At 37.3% G+C, this 24,494-nt stretch overlaps 1 protein-coding gene across 1 annotated transcript; it reads left to right on the top strand.

Moving 5' to 3' along the window:
* On the top strand, nt 1–21,142 carry LOC104512617 (N-alpha-acetyltransferase 16, NatA auxiliary subunit-like; the record flags this gene model as incomplete). Its single annotated transcript, XM_010155668.1, has 8 exons — nt 1–84; nt 2,303–2,407; nt 6,689–6,846; nt 7,911–8,045; nt 13,999–14,152; nt 15,133–15,252; nt 17,369–17,464; nt 21,036–21,142. Coding segments are annotated over exons 1-8 (912 nt in total), but the record flags the coding sequence as incomplete, so codon positions are not given.
* Between the last annotated feature and the right edge of the window lie 3,352 nt (nt 21,143–24,494).

Genomic DNA, 24,494 nt, shown 5'->3' with positions numbered 1-24,494 from the left:
AATGTTACGAACAAAAACAGTACAAAAATGGACTCAAGTTCTGCAAGATGATCCTCTCTAACCCAAAGTTTGCGGAACATGGAGGTAACTGCTGACTCAAAAGATTTTTTTTTTCCTGTCATGTGCTTGAATGTATAATCAGACTATTGTGTAATATTGGGAAAGAAAGGAGCCTGTTCCTGAGTACGATTCCGTCCTTATGACTGAATAATTACTTTGGATTTTCAGTCTCTGTATTCAGACCAAGTTTCCACCCTAGTTCAGTCACACTCATGTGTGGTGGGATGCTGAAGATCAAAATATTTGGTGGAAGCACACTTCGGTGAAGCTTCCAAGTAAGTTGTCTTTCCAGGTTTTGGGGTCAGAATGCTACTGTGGGCTTTTCTTACATTCCTATTTAGTAGCAAGCCCAGCCTTTTTTTTTTTTATTATTACATTGAGGTATTCTGCCTATGAATTAAAAAAAATCTTGCATTTTTAAGGTCATACTCTTAACTTTTCTGTACTGCATACCAAATTGCTACGTACAAGGAGCAAAGCTAAGTTGCATGCAGTTGCTGCTGAGACTTGAAGTGAAAGACAGAATCTTGAGATCCTGTTTCAATAAATACTGCAGTAAATGGGACAGCAAACGGTTGCTTCTATTTACAGCTGTCAGAACTTAATCCTCAATAAGACACTCCAGTGTTACTGTATCACAGGGTTTCCATTGCATCATTCAGCCAGTCTTTCCTTCCGATACAGTGATTTTGTTTGTCTGCTGTTAAAGCAACCTAACAGCGAGTGTGCATGTACTGTGTCAATAAAATTATTTTCCTATTTGACGTGGTCAAATCTTGACAAAATGTTCGACTAATCCTTTTTGTGCTTCTGTCAGTGTCTGCTGTTTCTTTGTTGTCTTCCTTACTTCCCTAGAGATGAAAGTACAGTTCTCTTGCTGCTTCAAAGCCAGAGTGGGTTGTTCAGCTCCAGCCTAATGCATTTGTCTTTACTAGCACTTGTGTTCTTATAACATCTCAGTATACATGTCTGTTTTTTCTGCTCTTGCTGCTTCTAAACTTTTCCAGGACAACTAGCTGCCTTGGCAGTCCACATACTACTTGGGCTCTGAGCCACTAATGGCTTTGAAGCTTGGGAGCAAAGCCTGGAACGAACAGCTGAAGCAGAACTAAGCCAATGAAATGATCTGATGGGAAGCTGCCCTGTTGACACACTTAGCTTCAGACACAAGGAGTTTGAAAAATGTAGTGAGAAGGTGGCAAACAGATGGATTGCTGTGGCTGGACAGTTAACTCCCTGGTGTGGGAAGGTAGGAGTAGCTTGCTCTCCTTCCCACAGTGGGGATATTCTTTTTCGATCTTCCTGGTATTATTGGGAAGGCGTAATTCTAGTGTTCTCTGTTCTTACAGTGTGGATGTAGGACAACTTAAACAAAAACCTTGGCTCGTTTTGGGCCGTCATTCACTTTAGGTGTACTCTTACAGAAAATGGTGTTAAACAGATCTATCGCTGAAACTTCAAACTGCTGTTGTGGCTGACCTTGAGATGATGGGCTGTTACCATTAGTACTGGGGAAAAGGTTGCAATTGGAGGAAAACCAGAGTACTATGATGAAAATGTGACTAATCGGGCAGGGACCAAACCTAAGTGGTATCTTATTTAGGAAGAAAACTGAAATATGAATCTGAAGCTTTTGGGCATAGTGCATATGTTACATGGAACTTGCTTCCTACAGTGCTGCTTGGGGAAGAGAGGAGCAATAGTCATACCAATGTATTATTTTGAATCTTGTGCCTCTCAGATTGTTGATTAAAATGCTACTACTTTGAAAAGGTCTTTTTACCCCCAAAATACTGTAGCAGTAAATATGCTTCTCTGAACTAATGCTCTGTAAGCAACCTGTCATAGTGGATCTGGCAGTGACAGAGATCCGTTTCTTATGGCATGATACAACCTAGTGGATTTTTTTTCTCTTGTTCTGCATACCTGGAACTTTAACACATTTTGAGAAGCTCTAAAATGGCTTTAGTTTACTGTTAATGTCCTTTAAAGCCAGCTAAATGTAGTATTTAATTAACAAAGTTTGTGTTGTCTCTGTCCATCACATCTGTAGTGATCTCTTTTAAGATGGATTTCAGGAAAGGAAATGCTTCTATGTAACATTCTTCAGCTGTGCTAGCCTGCTATCCTGATCTAAATTTATCATTTAATGGGGTATGTCACTAACAACTTCAAAGGATATCTGCACTGTGCAACTGGCATATGGGAAGTCAGAAACATAAGTATATGCTATGTCTTACAGAGACGCTTGCGATGAAAGGACTGACCTTGAACTGCTTAGGGAAGAAGGAAGAAGCGTATGAATTTGTTCGCAAGGGACTTCGTAATGATGTCAAGAGTCATGTCTGTATCCTTTTTAGTACAAAACCTGCTCATCTTGCTAGAAGTTGTCAGTTCTGCATGTATGACTTTGAACTTCCAATGTACTGATGTAGCAACATAATGTGGTCTGTACTAAAAAAAGTCTAGAATAAGGTGTGTACAGTGAATATTAGTTGGTAATCCAGTACTTGAAAGGAAAATAAATCCTTATTTTTAGAGTTTTGCATAATCTTTAAGGAAAATGCCCTTTACACTTGCATCAGATGGTCTTTTCCTTAGAGGTTACTTTCTTCAGAGAATAGGTATGGCTTGTAAAATCTGGCATTTTCTAAAGCGTTTTTCTCTTAAACAGATATAAGAGAACCAATCTAGAGGTGCTCTGAAAACACCTAATTTGCCATTAAATTTTAGGTAACGGTTTACATCTACTGTTTTGATGGTTAACAGAGTACTGTTCTAAGCTTATCTTCCAAAAGTATTTACCTGTGCATTATTAATAGCTACCCAAGAGTTCTGGGAGTAGCTGTCTTCCGTTTAAGCCACAGGTAGGCTACTTCAGGTTTGCACAGAGTGCCTTACTTGTTCTGTGTGCACTTGAGTTGCATGTTAAGGAACAAATTTCCCATTAAATATTTTTTACCATTAGAAAAGTGCTTCCTGTGACGTTACAGAAAGGTATTTTTCTGACCACCTAGTTAAGACAAGGGAATGGCTGTTTATACCATTCCTATATTAAATGTAAAGGGAGCTTGAGGTTGGGAAAAATTGCTAAATCTCGAATTTACCAGAGTTACTAGAGTTATGCCATAGAGCAGTCAAAGGTAACTTGTACTTTGTTGATCTTAAAAGGTGAACACTTGAGGAATACCAAAGCAACTTTATTCTGTGTGTGATAAGTCTCACACCTTAAATCAGGGAATGAAAGAATCTGGGGAAGTTAGTGGAAAGTTTTTGGGAATTCTGATTCCTAGACAAAATTCTAGAGTAGGACTTATCAGCATCATTAATTGTCAGCAATTCATGCTGAGTCTTAAAATTGTCTAGATGACTTCCCTACAAATGCTGGAGGAATCTGCTTCAGATGTAATTTCAGGGGTGGGTTGGTCAAGTCTTCCTGGCCAAGTTTAAAAAAGTGAGTTTTATTACAAGTGTTAGTAGATTTTTTTTTTCAAATCACTTTTACTGACTCATTAAGCTTACTTCAAAAATACTACAAGGATTTGTCTTCTGAATTATGAGAAAGCATTAACTCATTTGAATCTTGTTAGGCACAAACCTTCTTTTAAGCTACATCCATAGATCTAGCTCTGGCAAAGCAGGAATTTCCAAGTTTTTGTGTTCAGGTGTATTGTTACAGCTTTGCAGAGAATCCCCTGGAGTGATCTGTCTGTGCAGAATTACTTCTTCAGTGAGCACAAGCTAGGTGATACTGAATTAATTCCAGGCTAGGCATCAGGTTTGTCAAAGTCCTTTCAGTTTCATCTCAGTAATTTCTAAAGAAATAACAAACCTCTTTACAATGACCACATTTAAAGAGCACCTGATGTGCTGTCCTAATTTCAGTAGCCACATACCTGAATCTTTCCTGATAGTGGGACTGCAGTATGTAGGGACAGTCAAGACCAGAAAAATGTATATTCTAGCCTGTGTAAAACTGAGATCTGAGGCTGAGGTTTTTTTTAATAAAGGTTCCTTCTACATCCTTTGCAAAGGCTTGTGACTAGCCATGAAGTTTTGATGAAAGCTTGAAGACCTGTTGATCCTCAATGCTACTGAAGTAGAGCTTGGGTGGTTCTCTAAAATAATGTTTACTTTTCCTGTTTTGTGTGAGCTGAATGTTTGTCATGTGGTTTAAAGGGAGAGGGGAGGGGGGGGATAGCCACTAAAGTCACCTCGTTCCAGTAGCTGGTTTCAAGGAGGTGCAATACATCTATGATCTTATTTTCTTGTGGAAACATTGGAAGGTGCTTTTGGTGTGTTCTGTCATCTGTGCTGCTTAAGAAGTGCCCAATAGAGGGTGTTTAAAATAGAGCTGATCACTTCAGTACTCTGACTTCTTTTAAGGCATAGAAGATCTTAATTCTGTGTTTCCCCACATTGACCTTTGGGGGGGAAAATGTCTGTTCTAAATTAGCTTAGAAATCCAGGATTTTTTGGTTATACTCCAAAAATGGATCAGAACTTGTTTGTATATAACTTGAGTAATGATCTGGGCAGAATTCTGTGCTTACTTCAAGGACAGGTGTTTCAGATAGTGGGATGTTGTACTTGGGATACTGCAGAAACATGTGCAAGACTGCCCAGAGCTGCCTGCTCCAATAAATTCATGGCACTGTGCCTTACTGGCTTGTATCGCCTGTTAAACTTTTCACGTGTAGCCTTGACTACGGTATGCACTTATTTCTGAAAGGATTTATGCCTTTATTTACTTAATTACTGGGTGAAGAAAATGTATGAAAGATTAAGCCAAATGACCAACTGACTTCAGGAATGGTAATGCTGTCTGATAAATTACTGAACGCATCATCTTGGTGCACATCAGTTCTTTTGGACTGAATTGTCTTGCTCTCGGTGAGACTCTAAAGTATCAGTAATTCTGGGGCAGGTATGTGGAGATGCTTTAACTTTGATGCATGCCCCGGATACTTGAACTCAATTAGGCAAGACAAGGTTTAGAGACAGAAGTAGCAGTATTAGACCAACTGTAACTGTATTGAAAATTGTTTTGTCCCCCTTTCCTGTTTCATCTTAAATCATCATGGCAGACATAGCAGCTCTCCAGGCAGTCTCAAAGATGCATGCAGTGTTTTGTGTGCTTCAGCTGGCTGAAATCAATTTGGTGCTCCTGTAGAAATACAGAACAGGGTCTCTTGTTTGTGTATTATGTGTCCTTCAGAATAGTAATTCTCAGAAGTCTTTTCTTATGTCTTTTGTTCTTCACAATCACAAACCTGCTTCATCTATAGAAGAGGAGAGATGTGGAGAGGGTGCTGAGGCACTGGAACAGGTTGCCCAGAGAAGCTGTGGATGCCCCATCCCTGGGAGTGTTCAAGGCCAGGCTGGATGAGGCTTTGAGCAACCTGGTCTAGTGGAAGGTGTCCCTGCCCATGGCAGGGGGGTTGGAACTGGATGGTCTTTAAGGTCCCTTCCAACCCAAACCATTCTATGATTCATATCTAGAATTTACCTTAGGATATGAGTCTTTCTATGAAGAGGAACTTACAGTTCTATTTACTTGTTTAATTTGACCAGGTTAACCCATTGAATTTTTAATGTTTTCTCAGCTCTTTGAGATGCAAAGTTTAGAAATGACAGTATCTTTGCAGGGAACAGTTGCTTCTGTTTCAATTCAATAGTGTAAGAACTCTTAACTCGCAGTGCAAATAACAAGAATATTTATTTGTGCCATCTTAATTGAAAGCAGGTGAAGGATGCTTATAACTCTCCCCAAGATTTGCTGTGTTTTACTGCTTCAGAAGCTCATGGGAGAACTTTTGACAGAACTTATGAGCTGCTAATAATTTGAAAATCAAAGTACGCTTGGATTTATTACTGTGAAAGGGTTGCCTCAGTGAGCTACTAGTAACCTGGAGTAGCAAAAGGTAAAGCACATCAAGCTCATCTTTCTTTTAACACAGCTTTTGGAGACTCGTGAAAACACACACAGAGTATGTGTTGCTATGACCTATGTTGGTTACATGCTTTGAATTCAGAATTTTTCCAGGTATAAAAAAGGATGCTTGTGATAAAGTCTATTAAAATGACACTACGGATGGCAATCTGAGCTGCTGAGAATGTGACAAAGACCTTTTGATGCACAAAGATGCTAAGGTTTCCTTATGCCAATGAATGAAGTGCAGCTCTGTGTCTATCTTACTGTAAAATCTGGAGACTAATTGAGGTTACACAGGCAAGTGGGGAAGACGACAACTTGTATACCAATTGTTAGAATGAGACGCTTTTAGGATTAAGAATTCCTATAGTGATTACAGTATTATATTTTAAACAATACATTTATGGGAATAACTCCTCTGGGTCTTGTGGAGTGTGAATCATTTCATTTGTATAAAAATGTTTTGAGTGGGTTATGAATGTGACTTAACAGAAGATTTTTAAATGAGTCTCTTGCTTATTTGGGAGCAGCAGATATTTTAAAGTGTGTCAGTGAAGTCTGGCTGCAGTAATCAAACTTAATTTATAAGGATGCTGATCTTCAAGGAGGATGTCAGGTTGTTTGCTCTGTGACACAAATGCACTGCAGTTACACTCACAATTTTCATGAGGTATCTTCCTTAACGTGCATTAGGTTGGCACGTCTATGGTCTTTTGCAGCGTTCTGATAAGAAATATGATGAAGCCATCAAGTGTTACCGGAATGCACTCAAACTAGATAAAGATAATCTACAGATATTGAGAGATCTCTCTCTGTTGCAGATTCAGATGAGGGATTTAGAAGGATATAGGGTAAGTATTCTCTTTAAATTCCCATTTATTGCTGTTAGTGTTCTCTTGTTATTCTAGTCTGTTCTTTTATTGGTGGTTAATTCTGTTGCTGTGTGGTTTTGCTGTTTCAAATGTGTTTCAAGCTCTTCATGAGAATGTATTGCAACAGAGCTCCATATAATGTTGAGAACCAAGTCCAGTTATTCTGTATAATTTGACTTGTGGATCACCTTGTAAAACTAGTTCTCATTTTTTCAGCAAAATACTGAAAATAAAAAGGATAAGACAAATCTTAGCAAGTAGGAGTACTTACTGTGCTCTTGTGAAGTACTGCAAATGGTGTTCTGGGCACAGATACTAAAGGTCTGTTTTGTGAGAAATACACCATTATGTTTCTTTTGAGTATGTGGGAAATGCCCCATGATGATGCATTTTCTTGAATCCCAATACTGATTTTTGTCATAAACATTAACATTTTTCTAAAATTGGAGTTAGTGGTTTCAAAATGGCTGAACTGATTTGGCTGTGGAAGGGCAAAGTCCTGCTCCTCTTCCATCCTGTTTCATGTGAAGTAAAGGACTGGATTGTGGGCTTTGGCATTCATTGGTCTCCTTGACTGAGGATGTTGAATTTGCTAATGTGAGAAAAGGGAATAACTGACTTAGGGTTATGATTTGTCTCAGGAAGGGGGTCTGAGAAGGACTGCAGCAGTGTGAGGACCTTGTGCCTGGGCATGAGAGTGGGACTGCTCTTTCAGTGGCAGTGAGCTCATGCTTTCTAATGGAAACCCCTCTCTGAAATTCCAAAGCTCTATTTTTGGAAATAATTTAGGCCCTTAAGAGGTAGTCTTGAAAATTACTCCTTTTGTGTCCCAACAAATATTTTTTTAATGCTTTACATTTAGAATGTAGTCCCCAGATTAATGAGATGGAAACATGCTGGGTTCCCCCATGCTGTTAGAATTTAGAAAATTGCCTCGGGCTTTTAAAAGATCTTTTAAGTATTAGCTGTACTGGTGGTAAATAATGATAAAGGTGTATTAACTTTAATATCTCTATTTTTAAATTGCTTTTCTTTTACTGAAGGAAACAAGATACCAACTACTTCAGCTGCGCCCCACACAACGGGCTTCCTGGATTGGATATGCCATCGCATACCACTTACTAAAAGATTATGATATGGCCTTAAAACTACTCGAAGAGTTTAGGAAAACCCAACAGGTAAGACTTCCTAGTCTGGAAAGAGAACCCTTTCTGGATAAGAGACAGAATCTGAGGAATTAATTCTTTGTAATTAGGAAGAACTGATTAGGAAGCAGTTAAGAATTGGGAAGGAATTTACTTGTGGAGCTTTATTTGAGCAGAAGGATTTCCAGGAGCTTAGCAGCTGATTCAAATTATGCAGGAATACTTTTTCCCCTTGCAATAGGCTCTTAGGGTTGAGGATATAATGGTGCACTGATGTGGAGTAACTGAGTAATGTAATGTTTGGGAGGCTTGTAGCTGGAGAAGATGATTCCTTTACAGTAGGTAAAACTTCAGAAAATAGCGTGTTTAGTGTTGGTTGTGCTCTTTGCCCTTTCTCCTGCCATAGCCTGGATGCCACTACGTCTCCACAAAGAATGTGAAAAACTTTTTCAGTGCTTTTGTACACACCTGTGGATTATGCGCTTAAAATTGGTGCTTTGTATCAAGGTAATGTGAAAGCATAGCTGAGACTTCTTTCTTTGAGAATATTTGGTGTTACTGAAACTTGTTGGGGTAAATCAAATGGTACAGTGCTAAAATCAGAGTATAATCTTTTCTGAGGGGCCATTCCCTTGTTCTGTTATTAGTAACTCTGAACTATAGAGTCTGAATTAACAGAACAGTGGATATGTTCTTTGTTGTGTGACAGGGAAAGATAAACCATGTTTATGGACACATTCAGCTTGGGCTTATGTGCAGATACTAAGATATTACCTGACCTATAGGTTGTGAACTTTTTTAAAACTTAAGTCTTTCATCCTTTCTGAAATAACTGCATTTGAGATCTTTAAACAGCCAGTATGGGACGGACTAGGAAAGGAAATTAATTATTGCTAGGAGACCAGTGTTTGTGTCTTGATCGTGTGTGGCCAAACAGAGGATGTTGCAAGCCAGTTATGTATAGCTTGATATTTCAGAGAGCTGTAAGTTCAGTGTTAAATAAAAACTGAAAACACTAAGTTAAACAGATGACCCGATTTTCATTTAGAGTGTTTGACAGCTAAAAAGTCATGGTTCTCGAATGAGTCAGCAGAGCCCAGTCGGAGTTCAGTGCTGAAATGACTGTTGGAATTAGAATATACAGTGGGTGGAAAAACTTCAGGTGAAATGTAAGAAATTGAGATACTTTCAAGGACTAAGAGGGCTTAACAGTGATGCTGGCTCCTTGGAGAGAATGGAAGCAGTGTTGTTAATGTTGTCTTTTCTAAAAGGTTGTGTGCAAATACGCTTGTTTAGAGGGCAGTCATGACAACACGCTCTTCAGTCTAGTGACTAAGCCAGATAAAATACCATCTGCTGTAGATGAACATCTTAAATCAGTTGAGTTCACTGTACAAGTTACCACAACCTTAAATCTCAACCTAAAACAAAGAAATCTTGACAATGTCAATCTCAGATGCCATTTTTATAGTAAAACTGGAAATATTTGGTAAATTTCTATAAATAGGAAAATGGTTTATACTTGAACAATGAGCTGATTAACTGTTGATTAGTGTAATATAAGACATTGGCAAATGGTGGAAAAGCTGTTTAGGCATGAAAGAACAAATACACAATTAATATTGGACAGCGTTGAGTTCATAGAGAATTTGTCATGTCAAGGCCTTCTTTTTTGAGGTTGTTTCTACCAATTAAGTGCTGTATTGTGTGTTCTCCCCCAAAACACTAAAAATAAGGATGACCACACTAGTTTAATTTCCCTTGCAAATAGTCTCTTAGGCTCTGCTGTGCTAGCTCCCTGTGGAGTGCAGGCCTTGTGTAGAGCCCCAACTACTGTGGAAGAGAAACCATGTCTTGGGTCCAGAAGAGTCAGGAGAACCCAAGGGAATTCACAGTTTAATTTTGCCACACTTTGGTTCTTCCACAGTGGTCCCCAAATGTCCTGTTTTGTGTGGTCTCTGCATATTTAACACTTAAAATAGCTGAGTTTAGGATACTCCATTGATCTTTGAAGAGGTACACTTCTTGCTTAGCTTACTTTCTGAATCCCCTCTTTTGCCCTGTACTTTGTATGCGCTCCAACTCAATAGATGATCTCTTGTGATTGACTTGATAGAATATTGCATGTGACTGTGGTGAAAGGGTGATATGCCAAGTTTAACAGGACGGTTGAAAGGCTGAAGCATTTTCAAATCACTAGTGAACAGGTATTTTTAACAAAAAGAAGTTTTCAAGGAGTTTTATAGCAATCTGTATTACACCTGATACATTTACTTCTGTATTCATTAACAGTAATGGTGAGCAGTAACATGTGAAATGCTCCTGTCACATTAGTTGGTAAATAATGGTGATGTGGGGTTATCATATTCATTTATTTGGATTACTCGGGCAGCTCTGTCCATTCAGATGTTAATTAGCACAGCCAAAACAAAGGAAAATATCAAGGAACTGTCATTTTAGTGGTTGTAGGTGAGTATCTGAAGATGCAGCATTACAAAATAACGGAGGTAATCTAGTGACAAGCTGTTGCCAAAACCATCAGTCTGACTTCTTCCTGTGTGCTTCCACTGCTTCCTTGTGTAGCACTGGTTGACTTGTGGAGGGCTGGTTCAGGAAGCCAGAGTGACAGGAAAAAATAATCACTCTTTTGAAGGATTGATTGGCTGAACTGAACAACTCTGAGGTGAGAGGGGAAAAGAGGAACGGGAATAATAGAGGGAAGTGAACTGCCTTGTTGATCCAGGCTGCAGTTAGATTGACACAGCTTATTGTAAAATTGTCCCTCAGGGCAGGCTTCTGGGTGAAAAGCAAAAAACACCCTTATTTCTGAGAAGCCAGGATTTTCTGTAGAACACTGATTGCCGAGAGATCAGGACTTACTCATGGCCATGTTTTTAATAAGTTGGGAAACAAGAAGAGCAATGTGGAAAGATAAGAAGACTACAGAAGATGCTGCCTACTGAGGGGCAGAGATTCTGTGTTTACTGTAACCAAAAAAAACCCTGGTGATTCTGTCACAGTTTAGACACTGGTTTTGGGAAGAATCATAGCAAGGAAGATTTCTTAATTAGGAAGAATGAGGGAACAAGTCGTCGCAGGAAGTTGAGTAACATTCAAATGATAAATTAGTTTCTATCACTGACCATTTTATTCTAATGGCTGTTACCATTGAAGTGGTGAATGTACTGTTTCTTAGTGTATCCACATCTACATCACCTGTCACTTGGAAGCTGTATATTAGCCAGATGCTCAATATTTCAGTCAAGAACAGGTTATGAGGTTGAATGCAGACATCATTGCAGGAAATATAACATCCTGTGCTGTCCAAGTTAAATCAGACAAATTGAGTCACTTCAGACTTGAAATTTTTGGGAACCAAGGTGTAAAACAACTATGTAATTTGTTTTACTGTTGTATGTCCCATATTTCCTTTCTTCTTTTCCAGAACAATTTTTATTCTTAATTTTTACTTTATACCTAATTTCTGCATCAGGCCCACAATTACAGATATGGACAGAAAACCTCTGGAGTTTTGGGGGTCTGCTTTTAGGTATGTTTTGGCTGCATCTTGTCACATTCTTTCAGTGACAGTTGTTAGGGCATCTACAGATGTAAAGTTGGGGTTTTTTTTGGTCCAGGAGAGGAAGAAATTTATTCTGAAGCAGCACAGTTGAAGCCAAGAGAACATTTGACATCTCTTGCAAAAGTCATAACTCTTTTAGGGGGAGGGAGGAGTAAAGATGTATTGTACAGCAATAACAATGGTGTAGAAACAACCTTTTTATAGAATCTTACTCTTAATAAGACAATCTGAATAATCAGAATTTACTGGGATGATAAACTGCTTGACTTCTGATAAATTGCACATTTAAATCATCATTAACCTGATGAGATAGGAGAAATTTCTTTCTAAAGAGATTTTGCAAAAACTGCTTTTAAAAATGGCTTTGTGACATTGTGTACTGTGTTTCTAGAGGATTTGTCCTGTGTGTAAGAGGGAGTTCATTTGGGTTTTTTGACTTCTAATTTTTAGTCCTGCTGAGGCACAAGAGCTGTGAGAAGGTTAATTGATATGTTTCTTGTTGTCTTATGCATATATATGTATGATACATATTTTTATGGAGATTTTGGCATGATCTATGATCTGAAGGCCTAAAACCAATTCATGACGGCCAAAAAGCTGTGCTTAATGTGTACTGTGTTGGAAAGGATATTTTTCTGGTGGGAACTTAGGAAGAGCTAAACTGGTGCTCTGCAGTTTCAGTTCTGTTTTATGGCAGTAAGGATAAGCAGAAAGACCTACTTAAACACATAGCCCCTGTTGCATGTGTTAATTCTGTGAAGCAGTTAAAAATGCTTTCTAGGTAACAGTTTTTATTAGTGACTTCCCATGTTGAATATGGGTAAAAATCAAACAAAGGTGGAACTGCAGATAGAGAAAATATACTTGAAGAAATGGGTAGGGTTTCATGCTACCTGCTGACTCTAATATGTGCAAGGTATAGTTTGGCTCAATTAGCTATCATTTGCTGTAATGTGTTAGCAGTTACTAAAAAAAATACTTGAATGCTGTTATTTTTAGCCTCAAACTGATGTTCACTTTCAGATATACACTTTACAATATTTTAATTATTCTGTCTTTCAGAACACTTCTATCTAGAAGGTAATCTGCTGTTTAATTCCAGGGTACTCAAAAGCTGCCTCTAAAAATTCAAAGGCCATGTCAACAGCGATGTTAAATCTCATAAATTTGATCTGTGCCTAGGGAAGGGCTGGAAGTAGTGGTTTAGGACAAGATTCTTTTAATATGAATGCTACTTTCAACCAGTTCAATGTTTGGGGTTTTTTGTTTATGAAATGACTTGGTTCTTTAAAGAAGATGGAGGAATAACTTTACTGAGGGAACAGAAAAGAAGTAGTAAACAGTTTGGTGACCAATGTGACATCAAAGTGTTGCTTGCTCAGGAGGAAACCAAGTATGTAGTGTAATGGGAAAGAATCATTAATATTTCTCAAGCTCAGCTGCTTCTTATCTGTGTTTATTTTTAAACAAAATTTATTTTTTTTTTTTTTTTAAAAACCTGTCCTTCAATTTCTATTGAGGCAGTATATTTCACATAGTAGACTAATGTATAGATGTGCTGGGCACTGTCTGCAGACCTCTGCAACAGGTGTCTAAAATTCTTTCAGTTTACTCATAATTGAAGTAGTTTCTGCATGTATTAGTGAAGAGCATTTAGTATGAAATAAAGATAACAACTGACAAGACTTTTCATTGCCTAAATACACTTCAGGGAGTTATCCCTAGGTAGGAATATCATCCTGTTTCAGTGGCAACTGGAAGGTGGATGACCCAGTAGTTTTACCATAGCCTGTAGACAAAGTCCTTGGTATGTGACTGGCAGCAGACCTCAGAATAATTATCTGATGCTTGTGTACTGTATTTTCTGGGGGATTGAAGTGTTGTACAGACAACACGTGGTTGGAGAGAAACAGTTTGTTTCCTGTCTGAAGAATTCTTGTTGTCAAGCTGTGGCCATAATTTGATTGGTTCATTGCTCTTAGAAATCGTTTGATCCAGAACTTGTGATATACTGAAAATGAGTATTGTGACATCCCAGCCATCTGTTATGGAACTTAGGTCACAATTGTTGTGGAGAACATGTTAGTCCTTCAGAAAGAGTACCAAGATCTTTCATACAATATAATAAAATTTGTAGAGAAAGCAAGGATTCTGTTTTTAATCAGATGGCCACAGTGATAGAGAAAAGGAATGGAGGGTCTCTTTTAAACTGTTTTCTAAAAAAGGATATCCTGTGTTAATCTCATGTGACTGTGAATAATGTGAGTTTTACATTGTGAATGTTTGGCTGGGTATGTAAATAGACTTGATATGTTCGGTAGCCTGAATCTTGTGTTCTGTAATATTGCATACATTGGAGGTACAGGAAAATGCTAACTAACCTATTGCCTTTTTTCCCCCCAGATTCCTCCTAATAAAATAGATTATGAATATAGTGAACTGATTTTATATCAAAATCAAGTGATGAGAGAGGCAGATCTATTTCAGGAGTCTTTAGAACATATAGAGACATATGAAAAACAAATATGCGATAAATTAATAGTAGAAGAAATCAGAGGTAAGTCACTCTGTTTCCCTTAGACAATTTTGTTCTAAACTTTTGCTACTGGCCTTCAGACGTGATAAAGTTCACTCACTTCCCCCAGCCTCCCTTGTTAGCACAGGAGAGACTGGGAGGAGCAAAAGAACTCCTGTGTGGAATTCAAGATAGGTGAAGGGAAGAGGAAGGGAGAAAAACCAACAGAACCCCAAGTGATGCAAATGCAATTGCTTGCCACCTCCCACAAGCAGACTGATGCTCAGCTAATCTCTAGGGAATGCCCAACTGCCCAAATGCTCCTTCCCCTCAGTTTTTCTTACTAAGTGTGGCACTATCAGATGCAATACCCATTTGGCTGGTTTGGGTCAACTGTCCAGGTTGTGTCTGCTCCTGTTGTCCGCTCTGGCCTGCTTACTGGGAGGCAGGGTGGAGATAAAAAGAGAAAGCCTTGATGCTGTATGAGTACCACTCAGCAGTAGCGAAAACATTGGTGTGTTATCAATGTTTAGTCACAGATCCTGTAACACAGCACTATAGGGGCTGCTTGAAGAAAGTTAATTCCATGCAAGCCAGATCTGGCAGAAAAATTTACTTAGTAGCAAACCAGTGTGACTTAACTGGCTAGGTGGTATGAAAAAACAGGTGTAGTTAAGAAAAGAGCCTATGTGGAAGTTGACACAGTTGTGTGTTGGAGTCCTGGAAAGAAGAGTTGCTTGTTTATTTGATAATCCCAATAGCTATTTTTAAATACTTGGATACAGACATTCAAATCTTTGTTTTCATGGGTGCTGTAGGCTCCAAACTGTGGTGAGCTGTATGTGTGGTAACTTCAAGTAGCCCTTGTAATACATGTTAAATGCTCTTGGAAAAATAAAGCCTTTTTTTAAGTATCTACGTAGGATTAATCTCAATTTCATGCATCTAGTTTTGTAAACATTACTCCCAAGCCTTAAGTGTTTTCTCATGTAATTCACAGTTCTTTACTGCATTGTTTTTAGGGGAGATGTTGCTGAAGTTGGGAAGACTGAAAGAAGCTGGTGAAGTATACAGAGAGTTAATCGAGCGTAATGCAGAAAACTGGTATTATTATGAAGGTTTGGAGAAGGCCCTACAACCTAGTAAGTTAAGATACACAGCGGCATTGAGAATACGTATGGGATAGGATACTTAAAATGCCTGTTTGATATGTTAATGGTTTAAGTTAAAAAGACTTACTCAGCAGAAAATTATGTATACTTCCTAATCTTGAATATATGTTTATCCAATTAAAAAAACATTCACTGGAAAACTTGTATGCATGAAAACACCAACAGCAAGTTCTTGTCATCTTGGAGCTGAAGGTGGCATTTGCTGATGTGCTTACGCAAAGAACATTTCCTGGCTGTGCATGAACCTGGAAACTAAACTGCAATTCATTCCTGCCTAGTAGTTGATTATCAGGCTGCTATCATACACCACAATGTGAAATTGTCATTCTGAAACTTGTTTAGGTGGTACCTCTTTCTATGGGCATGTAGAAAAAATATGCAAATACCTGTTTCAGATGGCCTTTTCAAGATAGGCCATATAAACAAAGTAATTTTGGTTTTTATGATGGCCATTTTGGAGGAAAAGGTGATAAATGTGATCGTCTGTTGTTCTGATGCTAGTGCAAATTACTGCTGTTCTGTCTTTCCAGGAAAATATCTAATTGTGTGCTTGGGTTTTTTCAGTTGCAATATTGCAATTATTTATACTATAGTAAGTGTCTTGCAGTGGTAACTTTTCCGAGTGTGTGTTTAACACAGGAATGGTTTCCTTGTATTTCACTGTTCACTAGTTAGTGGCAGTTCTGTTGGAGTTATTCTGATGACATCATAAATCATAAGCCCACAGGGGTATTACTCGTAGACATTATAGCTGCGTTACACTTCTCAACCAGCTTTCTTCTGGAAAGTTTTACAGTTGGGTTTCTTAATGTCTTGGAATAGGGCTTGTGACTGGGAAATGATAATCATTTCACATGTGATTTATGCAGAGATTGGTGCTGCTCTTCGAATGATTTTCCCAGTGTATCCAGAGTTGAAAATAATGATGATTATCTCAGAAAAGAAATTACCCAAGAACTTTATTCTGTTTTGATAAATAAATTGATGAAAATGTGTAGTTCTTAAAGAACCAATCCAGTAATTTATTTGACATATTAAAATCCTATGTAGATTAAAACTGTACTAATTTATAAAACTAATAATGCTACTTTATTTTTTTAGGTGGTCTTTAGGACTATTTCCTCCCCCATGGTAAGTTCTGGAGCTCCAACTTGTGACTTCAATTAGGGCTTTTACATGCTTTCGTTCCAATCTGAACACAATTTTAGTGTAACTTTCAGGACTCTACATATCTTGGAGCCACTGGGTAACATATTCCCCCCCTCTTCCCCAACATCTGAGCTCAGTGACAAGATGATAAATTGTTTTTCTTGGGAAAGGAAAACAGTTGTGTTGTGTCTAAGTCTTGATCTGTACTTTCAGTTTTATTTAAGTTTCTTGGCAAAATTAATAATTACGATCAATTTTCCTTAAATATTATGTCAAAAATGGCATTTTGAAGTGACAGATTACTTTAAGTTATAACCACATTGGAGCTCCAAAGCATATTATGGGGGAAAGGGGAGGAGTGGGATGGAAATCTTAAAATTTATTTTTGTTAAATGTTAAGGTGTGAAGAGTTCTGGTGCTCAGTATTTACACTGGCAGTATTGTGCCCTGTTTTTGCTGCCACCAGAGGACCTGTAGTAAGGCATGCTTGTGCAGCATGCTCTTTGTGTACCTATGACTTAGAAATGCAATATGTTTCCCTGAATGCTTAAAGTATGTCTGGAACCGACATGTAGTGGAGAGGACAGTTAACTGTTGAATGTCCAACTGCTGTGCAAATGGGTCTGCACAGCGTCTAACTGAATAGAAACCAAGCTCTAGTACTCTATGGTTAAATGTGCAAGGTAATTGTCCTGTTGGCAGTTTATCCTCAGTGATTAATGCTGGTAGCTGCATGTTGTACATACAGTGTGTTTTGAAGACAGAGTTTTATGTAGTGATGTTTATCATTAACTGGAAAAAATAGCTTGAAATGTTTGAATTGTTGCAAATCCAAACTGTATCAGAAGTCCAGCTCAATTAATTCTCAACATTTAACAACATTTAGAAGAATAGATTTTTATCTGTTACTTATATCTATTATATTTACTGATAATAGGCACTTTAGAAGAGAGGCTTCAGATTTATGAAGAAGTTAGTAAAAGACATCCCAGAGCAGTTTCACCTAGAAGATTACCTTTAAACTTTGTTTCAGGTAATGAGTTGCCTATCTGTTCCATAATAGTTTTTTTTGGTTTTGCTTAAGTTTTCATCAAGCAGTTGAATGTGCATGGAATCCCCTATTCATGTGTTTAATAACTGTTTGTATATATACAGAAATCAGGTGTACACTTTTCTCTTGGAATAGCCAAAATTCCTACATTTTAGGAGTTGATAGAAAAAGTTCATGTGCCCTAATGGGGTGATAGGAACTGCATAATGCTTGTATCGATAAACCTACAGCACAGATAGTCACATATAGACTGTAAGAATTGTTGTACATAATTTCTCTGCATCATGCAACTTGGTGAATTACATGCCTGACCTTCTAAATTTAATCTGTCGCTAATACACATACATATGTAAGTTAACTTGTAGTTTATAAATGCTGAAACCACATGTAAATGATCTGTATAACATAGCAGAGGACTGAATTACCTAACAGGTTTTGTACTGTACAGAAAACACCAAATCTTTGTTTATGGCTCTGAATATCTTACTGGCTGTACGAAACTTTGTTGTGGAACCATTAGAACTTAAAATACAGCTTTAACTTTGCTGATAATTAAAATAGGAACAAAAAACAAGTCTGTAGTGATATGTAGCACAAATTCTTTTAATTTTATAGCTAAGTTCTTTTAGTGACTCTGTCCTTTCAAAAGTTGTTTCGAAATACAGTGCACAAATCCTCAGTCTGGAGGGAATATGTATGTACTTTTTTTAAAATGGAAAGCTATGATTTTCCAGAATAGAAGGAAGCAGGCTGAATGAAATGGTCAATCACAAAAATGTACGCTTGGCATGCAGCTAACTGCTGTAACTCCAGTAAAAACTTTTGGAAAGAAATTCGAAGTACATAGGTTAGATATCTTAAATGTCATGAAATTTTGACATTCAGCTGCAAATTCCCAAGATACCTGTTCACACTTTTAATTTTGTGATGTTAGTTTTTAGTTTAGCTCACTCTACTGAGCACCACATCTGTTGTACCTTTAAATGCCACAGGGCATAGCTAGTCCACTTTTGTTGCTCAGGTGTCTGAATGTGCATATTCCTTTTCTCTGTAAAATCACGAGACTTTCAACTGCTGCTTAACTGATTTACCCTTGAAGATAACACTTGTCATATGTACTTCCAGATAGCTCAGTTTTTTTGGAGATACAAGGGCAAATTTTAAGGCAGTTCAGGTAGATTTGAAAAGCTAGGTGACAAGTAATTGTTTTTCTCCTGTAATAAAATTGTTGTGATAATGCATAGCAAACAAGGGAATAATCTGCAAAATGGTTTTGATACCTTAAGTGTTTTGCTGGGTACTTCATTTCACTGTGTTTTGCTCTAGGTTGCCTTATATCTGACAGGGTAGTTTCACAGCTAATGTTTGTTTAAATAAAAATGTTTGGTAATAAGGATTGGATCAGTTGTCCTGCTGTAGCAACAGTCTAAACAAAAGCAGAATTCATGATGTGCTCAGTCAAGAAAAACATCTCAGTAGATTACTTTCTGTAGAGTTTAATAACAAATGAGAGTTTACCTAAACAAAAATGTTTCTGTTTATCTGTTAAGCTTGTATCAGTCATAAATGTATAAGACTCTTTTCATCCCCTAAAATTCAATTATTTGCTAAATTATTTGTTGTTTTTTACAAGTACAGCAGCTAACTCTTGCCAGTAGGAATTCTTAATAGTGAGAATGAGAGGGTATGGAAGCAGACTTGTTTGTAGAAGTGTATTTGCAAGTTTCAAGACAATAGGATTTTTGATTAAATGAGGTTGCTCTTCCAGTGTGGTCACTGACCAGTATGTAGCAACCAAGACTGGTTTGTTTCAGAACTGGCTCAAAGTACTCTGAAGTGCAGGCTTGTATTGAAAGGGCGGTCCTTCCTGGACCTTGCCATGCACTGCACCTTAACAACCTTGCATTCCATACAAATCAGCTTCTTGATTCGGTTGGAAACCACCTTAATGGAGGAATTCTCTTACAATTTTCAGACTGATCAAGGGTGGGTGGGTGGAGTGTGGCCATCTGGTTTTAGATTTTGTTTATGCTGCTGTGGACTCGCTGTTCCTGTGGTCAGGTCTCTTCTGTGCCTCAGGCTAAATTTTGAGCTTGACTTCACATCATAGGTGGGTGCCTAGCTCTGTTTCGCATTTTTCAGACTTTATAGAAAGCATAACAGCTTTAAAATAAATAAATACATACTTAAAAAGTAAGACTAAAGTTCCCCTTAAATTCTGAATCACAATTCTGCCATCAAGAATATCAGTTAGAATAATTCAACAGAACAAATTGAGAAACTGAGATGGAGTTTTTTTGTCATACAGAGGAGTCTCTTGTAGAGGGAGAAAATTAGTTTTAACTAATCCACCTGTAATAAAGCTTGTGCTTATAGCCCAGTTACAGATCCCCAGACACAGCTGGTAAGAGTTTCTATACATAGTAATTTGTTTTGTGGCAGCTAGGCAAGAACATGAGTTTTTCAGTCTTGTTAACAGTCCTGATAACAGTAAGTGTAGGACAATTAAGAATTGGTGGAAGTACATAATGTTATACAAGGCAGCATTATCTTAATCTTCTGAATATCCCTAAAAAAATGTTAATGAAACTTGTAATGTGTTCTTAATGAAATGAAGTTTATTTCCACAATTTTATGTGTATATGTTAGCATTATGTGGAGTGTACTACTTCCTTGTTTAAGAACTTCAAGTCCTCAGAGTACGCAGTGAAGGGTAGCAACTTCATTCCTATGCAAAGCAAACATAACTAATGCAAAAATTAAAATAACCCAACAAAACTGAAACAACTGGAAACAAATGCTTTTCACCATAGGAATACAAACCTGAAAACCAGCTATTTTCCTGACTAGATAGCTTTTCTTCTGAAGAATTTTTTTCCCCAAGTACTGTGTAATCTTTACCTGAACATAAGTAAATCAGACTTTCAGCTTTATGCCAGTATATTTTGGTAAAGAAGATTCTGATACGGTGCTTTTCCTTCTGAAACCCAGTCTTCTGTTTCTGATTCCAGAAACAATCATATCAGAAGTCATCTACTATTTCTAAACAATAGGACTAGAAGAGAGGTAGAGGGTTCATTTTATCCATCCTTCTTAATCAAGCAGGATAATTTATATCTGCACTATTCCTAACACATTTGTCTAACTCAATCATAAAAACTTGCAATGATGGAGCTTTTACAGTATCTCCAAGGTAATCCATTCCAGTGCTTAGTTATTCTTACCATCATAAATTTTTCCAATGTTTGTTTAAATAGCCCTTGCTACATCCTCTGTAGCCAGCACTTAATATTTCCTCTTATTAATAGGTTTTACAGTTTTGAGGACTGTTACCATGTCTCTGTCAGCAGTCTCCTAAACATTAGCTACTTAAGCACTTTACTCTGATCTTTTTTTTATCCAGAACATATTTGCATCTTATTCTTGAACAGGAAAGATGAAAACCCTTAACTGCAGTTTCTTACTCTTATCCAGAGTTGCACAGCAATTAGTGCTTATATAAATATAATACTTGCAATCACTGACATATAACCAAATACAATTTTGTTTCTAGGTGAAAAATTTAGAGAACTAATGGATAAGTTCCTGAGGGTTCACTTCAGTAAAGGCTGCCCACCCTTGTTTACCACTTTGAAATCTTTATATTACAATCCAGAAAAGGTAAACTTTAGTATTTGTTTGGTTTTAATGAAGTATTTTATATTGAATTTTTAGTTAGTATGTCTAAATGTTTTTATATAGATTTTTCTCTAACTTACCGGTAACTGTTGCTGAACACTTGTGTGCTGTGTTGTCAAACGTGAATGATCACTTCATGATGCCTAGTATGTATGAAACATCACTTCTGTAGTCAGTTGATGTCAAATTGTTGCAGAATGCACTGAAGTGCTTGAAAAATCAAAGATGCTAAGTAACTATTTCTGTGTACTTGGAGTGCAAGTGTGTCAGGATTCTTTCAACTTATGGTTTATGATGTCACCAGAAGTCACAATTTTAAAATATCACACAGATGGCTATTTTTCTAAGTATATTTCTAAATTGCATTAATACATTAGTATTTACCACCAAGACTTGTTTCCCATTTCAATCTTTTAGCTAAAACTTCAGTATTTAATTTTTGCACATCTAAAGTCTCACAGTTTTGGCAGAGTTGTGTCACACCTGAACTGTTGTTTCAAGTGTTCTTTGTTCAAAGATTATCATTAAGGTATAGTAAAAATGAATTTTCAAACTAAAGCAGGTCACTAAAATGTGAAGGAAATAAAATACAGGTCAGTCTGTTTGGACATTGCTGTCTTTGCTACAATCAATAAAACTCGGAGTATTCTAATCTATTCATGACTTCGTAAGAAGAGGGTTTTTTGTGTGGATTTTGTTTTGTTGCTGAGAACCTTAAATACATGATGCAGCTTTTCAACCAGCAGTCAATATTCCTTTAATTAGACTAAAATTATGTTTCTTTCTAAGAGTCCCTTTGCCAGTTGTCCTAACATGAAATTTTCAATGCACTTCTGTTGGAGAAAGTAACCTGTACTGTGTGTCTATGGTTGACATAACTTTACTAAACTCTGGTACCGTGTATAGTGCAAGCTGAAAGATAGACAAACTCATTTGGTGTGTGAAGAGTTTTTTAGCATGTGTTTTTGATGATAGGTAAAAGAAACAAACAAAAAACCCAACAATGTTATGTTTTGGGGCAGACTTATCCAGAAAGGTGCTTTGCTGCTAGTTATCTTCATTGTATCAAATCAGTGCTGCTTGGAACTGCCAGCTTAATCCTATAGTGCAATTCAAATTAAAACTGAGAGCCTTGCAATTTCCGAATATGCATAATTTGTTTGTGCTGCTAACTTTTGCAGAAGCATTTTCCTCTTTATTGTCCTTCTTCTATCAGAGGGCCCCTTTCATGGTTCACTTAGTTTCCTTCTGTCACATTAAAAGCCAACTAAGAGCAGATTTCATTTTAGCTTGACAGTTAATTTCAGAATTGCTAAAATTTAGGTGTTAAGGGGGCAGAAAATTGTGGCAAGCTAGTATGTGCTACACCTTTCAGGGAAATGTTGTATTTTGGTATCTTGTATAGAATCATAGAATGGTTTGGGTTGGAAGGGACCTTAAATACCATCCAGTTCCAACCCCCCTGCCATGGGCAGGGACACCTTCTACTAGACCAGGTTGCTCAACGCCTCAAGTTGTCCAAGTTGGTGCTTCATACTAGCTTCTCACATAAATTACTGGTCTATTTTGGCTGAAAACAGAATTGTAGTCAGGATCATGTTACACCTACTGGAAAATTACTGAGTTCTCAGCAAGTTGGAAATGAACAGTTCCCCATTTATTTCTTTTGGAAACAGGTGTAATTAGGTGTAGTCCACTACGGTTGCATTTTCAAGTGACATAGATGTGAAGATTTTAATGAAAGGTTTGGTATTTAAGCCTGGAAACTTCCTTCTATCTAGAACTCCAGGTTGGTCCAGGATCTCTCATAAACCATGGTTTTGAGGGGAAAAAGGTAAAAACCAGTATTTATAGTAAGTTTTCTATTTGTATGTACTTCACTCTGATTAATAAAAGGTGCTGCAATATTTCTATATGTAGGAAAGGAAAGCGTAAGTTTCTTCAGTACCTGCAAGAATACAGAGGAATAGTGGAGGGGAGAATTACAGCTTTATTTAGTCAGTGGAGATGAGTATTATATTTCTCAGTAAGTATCTCGTACATTTTGATGTTAAGAACGCTTTATGCCTGAGTGGGTGGGGAGACCAAGGGGTAATGCAAGGAGTAGCTGATTCTAGAGTAAAAATATTGATGTCTCCCCCTCAGTCTGGAGAGGGCAAGAAAAAACCCCAAATGGTTGTATAAAAGCAAATATTCATCAGATGTATTCAGGAAAATGTTGCTTGTTATCTAGCTGCTGTAAGTTGGCAGTTGATACTAAATGTTTTAAATAAAAATTGCTGACATTGTTTTAAAAACAGTTCCTAGTCTACTAATGTTAACAGTTTTGGGTGAAATCCAACCTCAGGTACACAGAGCTGCAAAACTTCAGGGCTTGCCCAGATCAAAGCAGAGACACTTCAGGGAGGTTTAAGAAACTTCAGTACTTAGACTGTTTAGACTCCAAATACCAAGGTTATAGGTTGGAAGTTATACTTTGTATTCCAATACAGATATTGTGATAAAGATCTGAAACAGATTGGCTGTACTTGTGGAAGTAACATCAGAAAATAAGGTGGGAAAGTTCTGTTCTTATTCATTTAAGGAGTTACAGTTCAGCTGTCATTTATGGTAATTAACTAGCTGTGGTTTAGTATGCTAGCATTGACTTTATCCAAGATTCTTTAAGCAGTTAAGGAGTTTAAGAGGTAAAGGAGTAATCAAATCCACCAAGAATACACTGGAGTAATTTAATTTACAAGTTGGCCAAATATCACTTTTCTTTCAGCGATGTTCATTTTTGGTTTGAGAACTGTTTGACAAAATCCTTCTGTAGTACAATTTTTACATATTGGTTACACTCTGGGTTGCTTTAGCAGTCTGTTTGATATGTGACTGAATTGCTTGTTCTGCTGTTTGAACTTCAGTGAGGTCTCCACCAAGACAGCAATAAGCTGTGTCTAAATAAGGGATCCTGAAGACAAAGAAGGTAGTCTTTCTGTTGTTCTAACACTTCTAAGGATAACGGTGGGGGTTGTAGAATCTTTGCGTAGGTTATCGCACAAGGCATATTGTGCTTCTGTACATTGCTGCTTTCACATAACTTTCAATATACTTTATTAAATCTAAAACACATACTTTTTGTGTGCTAAGCCTAACTTTTGATGAAATGGAGTATTTGGCATCACTATCATTCAGTAAAGAAATGACCAAAGTAATTAAATATAATTCACATGCCTCAAAAAAAAAAAAGGACAGTTATCTTAAGCAGATTTGTGTTCAAAGCTCACAAACATTCAGTTTGGTTGTTTGTCTCCCAGATTCTCTGGAACATGTTTTAACAGTCAAGGAATCA

Source organism: Eurypyga helias, unplaced genomic scaffold, assembly GCF_000690775.1.
Source record: "Eurypyga helias isolate BGI_N326 unplaced genomic scaffold, ASM69077v1 scaffold10487, whole genome shotgun sequence".
Lineage (NCBI taxonomy): Eukaryota > Metazoa > Chordata > Aves > Eurypygiformes > Eurypygidae > Eurypyga > Eurypyga helias.
Note: the sequence above shows the minus strand (reverse complement) of the source record. Positions and strands in the feature narration are given on the sequence as shown.